Raw genomic sequence first — 8,105 nt, forward strand, 5'->3', positions numbered from 1 at the left:
TCACAATGCCTTCTTTCAACTAGTGGGCTTGCATAGATATATTCTTGGGGGGGGGGGGGATGCTTGGGTAGACTTCCTCTTTAAGGTTAAAATAGCACACTGTACAAGAAGAAAATCACTGCATTGACAAATAAGTTGCGTTTGAGAAAACAATCACTACACGAATAATTTGATTTTTAAAGACCAAAGTTGTGAAAGACCAAAGTGAACTTTTCTGAGGGAAGCAGAAAGTCAGACCGCCATCTATACACTCGTCTTGTGACCACCTTGAGATGTTTGACAGTGTTCTGCCAAAATGTCCTACCTGCGGCTGGTGCCCCCACGTGGCCCAGTCCTGCTAAAACGCCAGCAACTCCTCCGGCCACTACGTCGTGCGTGAAAGGCAAAGGCGGCTTAAGGGCAGCTCTCTTGCCGCCAGCTCTTGTCAAAGCTGGTCTGTTGCAGGAACTGGAATTATTGTCAGCCGAACAACGCGGACGGGAACGAATACTGTGTTGAGATTTGGGGCTATCATAGTGGTAACTTGAACGACGCCCCCTGCACTATCAAGAAGAACTACATCTGCAAGCGCACCTTGGGTGAGGTCGCACCTTCTTGATATGTGGCTGACTTGCGACCGCCACGTCATGGCACAAAAGAGAAGTGCATGACGTACAATTGAACATGTGTATGCCTCTTTGTGCTTTCTGCTTTGGATCCCTGCTGACCTCGACCCATGCCTCGAGTGTACCTGTCCGGTCACGCTGACGCCGACCACAACTCTGCCAACCAATCGGGAGCCAGAGAAGTACACGAGCTCCGCCAATCGGCCGTCGTGTTAGCTCTTGCTTTCTCACCAATGGACAACAAGACGGATAGACGGTCGGCGAAAGGGTACCTACGCTACAGGCGGAAGGCGATAACCGGGAATTTTTTGTAATACGCCCAGCTCTGGTTTGAAGTTTCCACACTTAAGTTGAAGGACGGAATAAATGAGCTTGTGTTAACTTTTTAAATGTCGGCCAAAAGGTGTGTCAAAATAACTTTGGCCTTTTTTCTTTCTTCATTATTCTCGGTGGTTTGGCTTTACTGCTTCCTAACATCTGGAAACTTCAGCTATATCATTAATATAGTGAAAATGAGTGGAAATGACAATATCGCTGGTATTGGGCAGAACCCTTGTACTGTCAAATTCATCACTTTTTTTTTAGGAGAGATGACTGCTATATTCATACTGTAAGGCACAGATTGTGTGGCAATAATATCCCTGTATAATGTCAAAAATTGGGGTTAAAGTTTCCTGGAAACATTTGTAAAAGTCCATACTAAAATCATCCTGTCCCGGTGCTCTGCCAGTAGTGAGTGCTTTAAAGGGGAAGCCAACGCAAACATTTTTTTTTCAAGAATATGTTCGAAGCAAGTCCACTAGTTGAAATGGGGCATTCTGATAAATAGTGCGTTTGTGGAATAACTTGTTTTTAGCCATCTCCGGGGGCGGCCATTTTGTCTTCTGTCGTCTGAAAATGACATCACAACTGCTCACAACGACCAATCACGGCTCAGATTCAGCAAACAGGTCAGCTAAAAACGAGTGCATTTTGCTGCTTAATTTAAATTCCACAAACGTAAAATTAATCAGAATGCAATGTTTCAACTAGTGGGCCTGCTGGGAACATATTCTTGAAAAAAATATGTTTGGGTTGACTTCTGCTTTAATAGCTGCCTTAATTTCTGATTCCCGTACATCTCTCTCCAGTATTTTGTGCCATTTCGTGGGAAACAAATAGAATGAAATGATTAAGTTTAAAGCGCGTGCACATACACTACGGTGCCTCAGAGAGACCATACTTTGCAAGTCTACTACCAATTTCTTCAGCAGAGGTGCAAGCAAAATGTCATCACATGGTTGACACTGTGTCCCTTTAAAGGGACACTTGGGCGAGCTTGACATTGGAAATTGGAACATTGCTTTTTGCTTGCAGCCCCCTTCTGCCTGAGCGGCTTCAGAGTGACAAAAGCCCTCATCGAACAGCGAACGAAAAGTTCCAGCGAGGCTGACTGCACAGCCGAGAGTGTGGCCGCATTAGAATGTGCCATTTCGGCCATTACCTTCCAAATTGGACGGCGCGTTGTAAGCCGAAAATCTGGGGCACTCCTCATCCAAATAAATGTGCACGTCTCATTTCCACTTCAATCACTGTAAATATCCTGACTGGTGTTTAATGCCTCGCCCGTCCTAACCGTGATCAGCAAAGAAGCATTGTTTGTTTTTTTAAGCAAAGAAGCAGTGTGCGCTGATTCCAGCCTATGTAGCTCTGCTGACTTCCACATTTCCTCATTCTCATATAAATCAGCCACGGAGAGGTTACTCCTTTTGATATGTTGAAGTGGGCATTAGTAGAGATGTCCACATAAATTTTGGCGCCAATTGATCGCCGTTTTTGGACGTTATAAGCAATGAAAGTTCAATGATTTCCAATGGAGAGTTTGGAATCGGTCCCTCGCGTGACTCCGGCCGAACAAGGATAGAACGGTAGGGGGCGCGGCCATTCTGCTCATTAACAAGGGGCGTTATTCATAGAGTCACTTATTTCCTAATTCCTCCCAAATGTATTGATAAAATAGAAAGTGACAACTTTTTTCATTTTCCTGATCAAAAAATATATAAAATGAACTTGTTAGTGAAAACGTGGCCATCCGGCCCAACCGTCTCTTTAAGGAAACTGAGACCTCAAGATCTCAGCTTCATTCTTTTGCTAAAAAACTTATCACAGACCATTCCATTGTTTTGAACACGAAATATGACAACATTTTTGCCCACTTTTCTTCTTGGTTAGATCATCTTTGGAAAAGAGACATTGGTCTCAGTGAGTTTTATGTTCTGGTTTAAATGTTTTGATTTATTTATTTATTGCAGTAAAAAAATGGACTAATGATTAAAAGGACGGGAAAGAACTTAGGCCTCTGCCCTCGACAGTCGACACCACCCGCCGCAGCTGCGGCTGAAAGCTCTAGAAAGGTCGAGTAGGGCCGACGTGCGCCTCCCTCCGTCGCTATTCTCCAACCCACACTACGTAAAATCCACTCTTGTTTCTCCTCACTGGCTGGTGCTGACGTTTTGCGCTGCCTGTGTGTGGCAAACGTTTCTTCTCTCCACAGGCAATAAAGCGCTCTTTTGACACGAGACTCTTCTGTCTGCGAGAAAGACAATGACATCTCGTCAAGACACGTAAGTTGTGTAACACACGGCTCGGGTTCCGGCGCAAAAGTGGAAATTGTGCTTGTGTAGCCGGCTAATGTTAGCCGCCCGACAACATGCTGCGGTAATGGCGGGATGCTGGCCTTTACCTCGGTCAACTGCGAGCTACCATTAACTTGCAAACTGCCTGACAATTTCAGGCTAATCTTTCAAATACTTTGGCTACTGTCGCTTACTGTCGTATGCGAGGATTCTTTGGGACTGCGGCGGCTTTTGTATGACGTTATGGCGTATGTCAGGTGCACCGCATGGCTCAACTAACTCTACTGTTAGCTTGGCTAGCACAGAGAATTCATTCAACGACATTCGAGCCGGCGATCTCTGGTTCTAATGAGGATCGCATCTGTGTCAAAGTTAGGACTGTAGCGTTGTTTATCTTGTACATTTAGCAGTATAGCAATATATTAAAAATGCGGAATTTATTAACGTAGTTTGATGCAATTATATATTTACATTCTCTTCAATTCCATGAGGAGTAAATTGATTTGGCCCCTGATGTGGTCCACGCGTTGATTGTAGAGGAAAGTGGCCATTAACAAGCAGCGTATTCAGATTTTCCAGCAAACAATGGGCCGTTTGCCGTCTCTAACGAGTTGCACATTCTACCCAAAATGTGTATGTTTAGTTTGATTAGTTAGTGTTTTGATACTGAGGCCCATTGTAACTTTACACTGTCGTCACCAGATACGGATTTTTTATTTCTTTAGTAGAGGACTGTTACACCAGAACTGTGATCTTCTGTTATCTATTATGGCGTTTATTACATTTACATTTAATTTTAAATGTATTCAATTACATTAAGCAGAAAAGTTCTAATTCTGAGCCTCTCGCATATTTGAGTCCTCTTTTGTAAATCGACAAAGTACCATGCAAATATTGTTAAATGCATTCAAACGAATTTCTTTGCTCTCATTACTGTTTCTTCACAGGCATCCAGCAAGTGCCAAGTGGTACGACAGGAGGGACTCTGTTTTTATAGAGTTCTGTGTAGTGGACAGCAAAGATGTTTTGGTCACTTTTGATAAAACTAAATGTATTTTCAGGTATGTATGTGTAATACTTATTGTGGACAATCTGGCTGCTAAACTGTCTTGAATGTTTTTCTTCATAAGACTATGCCACACACATTGGATCTGTCATCTTAACTGTGTCACGAAGCGAGAATATTCACTTGACAAACACAACGGTAGCCCAAAGCATTGAACAATTCAAATAGCCAATATGCATGTATTCGTAATATCAGGCGGAGTTAACACGTTTGCTCTGGTTGGTTGAATGCATGAAACCAGCAACATGAAGGACATCAGATTCAAAGACAAACAAATAGGACAGGTGAGGCTGCATTCTGTAATCGTGTGTGCGTGTTTTCCCACAGTTGTGTTGGAGGAACTGACAATGTCAAACATGAAAATGAAATAGAACTCTTTGATGCCATCGATCAAAATGTAAGTATTGTTAAGATGCATTGGCCATTTAGCTTTCTTTAACCCCTCACCATCACTGTCCTTAAATGCAGGAATCCAAACACAAACGCACAGATAGATCCGTGTTGTGCTACTTGCGGAAAGCAGACCCGGGCAAATCATGGCCCAGGCTTTCCAAAGAAAAGCCTCAGGTTGGTTGCCTTTTCAAGACGCCGTTTAAAATGCACCTGACTGGTTAGATGACTTTATGGGGTGTGTCTCCCCTGCAGAGATGGCTCAGTGTTGACTTTAACAACTGGAAAGAGTGGGAGGACGACTCGGAGGAGGAGATGGGCAACTTTGATCAATTTTCAGATGTAAGCACTCAAACGATACATTCCTCTTTTAGAACAGTGAAAGCTCATCAAACAGTCCAACACACCAGAAGTCGTACGGTTTGAGGTTAACTCAAATTTTGGGAAAAATTTTGTTCAACAGAAAACACGTGAGTTCTAACAACCACAATATATGAGATGAGCAAATTTTTGCTCACCGCACATTTATAGCAGTGGTCCCCCAACTTTGTGGGCTGGTATTGATGTCAAAAGTTCATAACGCAGAATTGACCATAATGTGAATTGTATTGCTTATTTTATGCATCTGTTAATTTTTATATTTAAAGGGAAAGACAACCCAAACATTTTTTTCAATATGTTCTATGCAGGCCCACTAGTTGAAATAAGGAAATATGATTAATATGAAATAGGAGTTAAGCAGAAAAATCCATCCGTTTTTCGCCTTCTCAGGGGGTGGCCATTTTGTCACTTCTGTCGACTGAAAATGACATCACAGTTGCTCAGGTAACGACCAATCACAACTCACTGTACTCTGAAGCTGAGCCATGATTGGTTGTTATCTGAGCCCTGAGCAACTGTGATGTCATTTTCAGTCGACAGAAGTGACAAAATGGCCGCCCCCTGAGATGGCTAAAAATGACTGGATTTTGCTGCTGAACTCATATTCCACAAAAGCAACGTTAATCAGAATTCCTTATTTAAACTAGTGAGCCTGCATAGAACATATGCTTGAAAAAATATATCTTTGGGTTGACTTTCCTCTTTTAAATAACATTGTCGACCATCCTATATCACCATTGGCTGCCAACCCCATCCTTCCGCTTCAGACCACAGCTCCCCGTTCACTTCAGGGGAAAGCTGATCACTTTGTGTTAATAAACTAAGTTTCGACAAAACACGATTATGAGCGTAATGTATATTTTTGCTGACCAGAGTTTGTGCATGCAGTTATTCTTAAGTCAATGTAAAAAAAAAAAAAAGTTAAAAGTTGTAAGGAACATAAAAGACTCATGATATCTCTCACACATATATCCTTTTCTCATGTATTTTTTAACAAACAAGCAATTAATTCAACTTTTCTACAACAAACAATATTGGCTCTTATACTTTTACAGCAGAGTTGAGCAATTAATTTTGCAAAGGGGCCACATGAGAAACCGGAACGCTTGCCAAGGGCAAAGACAACAAGCTAACCTCAACACATTTGCATGGGGGTGGAGTTGGTAATATTAGTGATACCAAAGTAGTCACATTCAACAGGACTCTCTCACATGTCAATCACCTGTTGTAGTGATGACTCTAAATGTGGCATTGTTTGTGGAAAATCACAAACAAAATCACAGTGTGCCCTTTCACTCCTATTTGAAGAGTTCAGCTTTGTGGGCTTGTTGCTACATGTAAAACAAACCAAAAAACAGGAAAGTGAGTAAATGAAATGAAATTGTGATACCACCACTGAAGGGCACCAGTGATGGCCTCTGGAAAAGTGTGACGAGCTTGAACTCTGCCTGTACAATATGGGCCATTGTGTACAATTAGAGCTCTGTCCATAAAAGCACCACCAGGTGTCAGTAATACTCTAGAAACCTTTCTGTGTCTGTTACACATCCTCAAAGGATTGGTAGAAGGGGTGTGTGAAGATTTTGTGGAGGTAGAAGTTTTACTCAGGAACAAACAGATCTACTTTAAATTATGTGATAAGTTGGTTTAAAACAACTTTGGAGTCATCCATGGGACTGATTGCTTTGTGGAGGTCTCAACATAACGAGGGAAAGGAGAGGATGACTTTTTCTAAAAAACTTTTTCCACTTTTCATGTTACAGATGATGAATAACATGGGAGGTGATGATTTCCAACCTGATCTCGATGGTGACGATGTAAGAATCATTTTTATTTTTAACCAGTTTCAGCCACAAGATTGGCATCTATCATACCATGTTTTACTTGATTTTTTTTATTCTTTTTCTCTCTCACATTTTCTTTTCCCAGGATGAGTCTGCAGACAGCGATGACGAAAGTAAGAAGTCCTTTCCTATGTATCAAGTTCTCAGCCACTTACTGATGGGAGCTTGTGGAATGGAAAGTGTAACTGTATGTTCTCCCTACTTTCAGAAATGCCAGATTTGGAATAGAGAGCCTGATACTCTGGAAGGAAAGGAAAAGAAGATCAGCAGACAAATGAAATCGACACTTTTACACTTTTTTAAAGGCAGTGGAAAAAAATAATGTACTGAGTCGGCAGCCATAATTAAATGCATAGCCTCTGCTCTACGCTCCTGTGAAGGTTGACATGCATGGTAATTTACAGAGCAGCTATCTCCACTTCCATTTGCTCTACTGCACGTCAGGTATCTTGCTTTACTGTTATGACCAACGAAGCACACCTTAATGGATGGAAATGCTTGTCCTCAATTGAGCAATATGTGTTGATCAGATTGACAACAACAGAATTGTGGTTTATGATTAGTAAAACCTTTGTCAAATGTTGTGGTTTTAAGTTAGGTAATTAGTGTAGTTTCCTCTGTTTGAAAAAAAAAAAAAAATCCAATCAAATAAACATTAGTTGGGGTCCCTCTAAAGCCTTCCATGTGCCGTGAATTAGATGACCATGAAGCCGGTCTGTTGTTTCTGTAACTTCAATTTTCTGCTTACATGTTTCCCTTTACTCCTTGTTTATATGAAGTCATGGCAAACATGTTTCATCTGTCAGACGACCATCTAATTGAATATCGTAAATGGAGTTCAATCATTTGAATATCTTAACTGTTCCTCTCTCCAACATACACGCACTCAGCCTGCAGGATCAAGTTGAAATTATGTGCAGCAGCAGGCTTGAAGTTTGGTTGTGCTTCAGCATCACATCTCACACACAAAATCTAAAACAGAACCTTGTTGGAGAGATGCAGTGATGTGTTATGACCAAATTCTATTTGCACTGTCAACAAAATGTTTGGGGGGACATGATGTTGCTTTACAGTGGACATTCATTTTTTTTTGTCTACATATTTCTAATAAACTGTTTAAGAAATCCTGGATGCTCTCTTGCTCATAAAAATTAACTTGTTTTGACTTAACAGACATGGGATGGGGAACCTTGGTTGGATAATT

At 41.4% G+C, this 8,105-nt stretch overlaps 1 protein-coding gene across 2 annotated transcripts; it reads left to right on the forward strand.

Annotated features, from left to right (window-relative positions):
- Nucleotides 1-2,911: 2,911 nt before the first annotated feature.
- On the forward strand, nt 2,912-8,030 carry LOC147153023 (prostaglandin E synthase 3-like). Of its 2 annotated transcripts, XM_086017798.1 has the most exons (9): nt 2,912-2,998; nt 3,139-3,208; nt 4,168-4,281; nt 4,614-4,683; nt 4,755-4,853; nt 4,932-5,018; nt 6,821-6,874; nt 6,987-7,014; nt 7,110-8,030. In XM_086017798.1, the coding sequence occupies exons 2-9, from the start codon at nt 3,189-3,191 to the stop codon at nt 7,127-7,129; spliced, it is 492 nt and encodes a 163-aa protein (XP_085873924.1). In that variant the 5' UTR covers nt 2,912-2,998; nt 3,139-3,188; the 3' UTR covers nt 7,130-8,030. The 2 variants fall into 2 exon arrangements, with proteins under 2 accessions (XP_085873924.1, XP_085873915.1); XM_086017789.1 differs by lacking the exon at nt 2,912-2,998 and having other exon boundaries at nt 3,060-3,208.
- Nucleotides 8,031-8,105: the final 75 nt, after the last annotated feature.

The sequence above is a fragment of the Filicampus tigris genome, chromosome 1 (genome assembly GCF_054856515.1).
Source record: "Filicampus tigris isolate MCC_2025a chromosome 1, RoL_Ftig_1.0, whole genome shotgun sequence".
Taxonomy (NCBI): Eukaryota; Metazoa; Chordata; class Actinopteri; order Syngnathiformes; family Syngnathidae; genus Filicampus; species Filicampus tigris.

Excerpts from the sequence above, each read along its gene's own strand:
- LOC147153023 (XM_086017798.1), top strand. The coding sequence starts at position 3,189 with ATGACATCTCGTCAAGACAC. Across the intron at positions 4,684-4,754 it reads TTGATGCCATCGATCAAAAT|GAATCCAAACACAAACGCAC; the intron begins GTAAGTATTGTT and ends CCTTAAATGCAG. Across the intron at positions 4,854-4,931 it reads TTTCCAAAGAAAAGCCTCAG|AGATGGCTCAGTGTTGACTT; the intron begins GTTGGTTGCCTT and ends TCTCCCCTGCAG.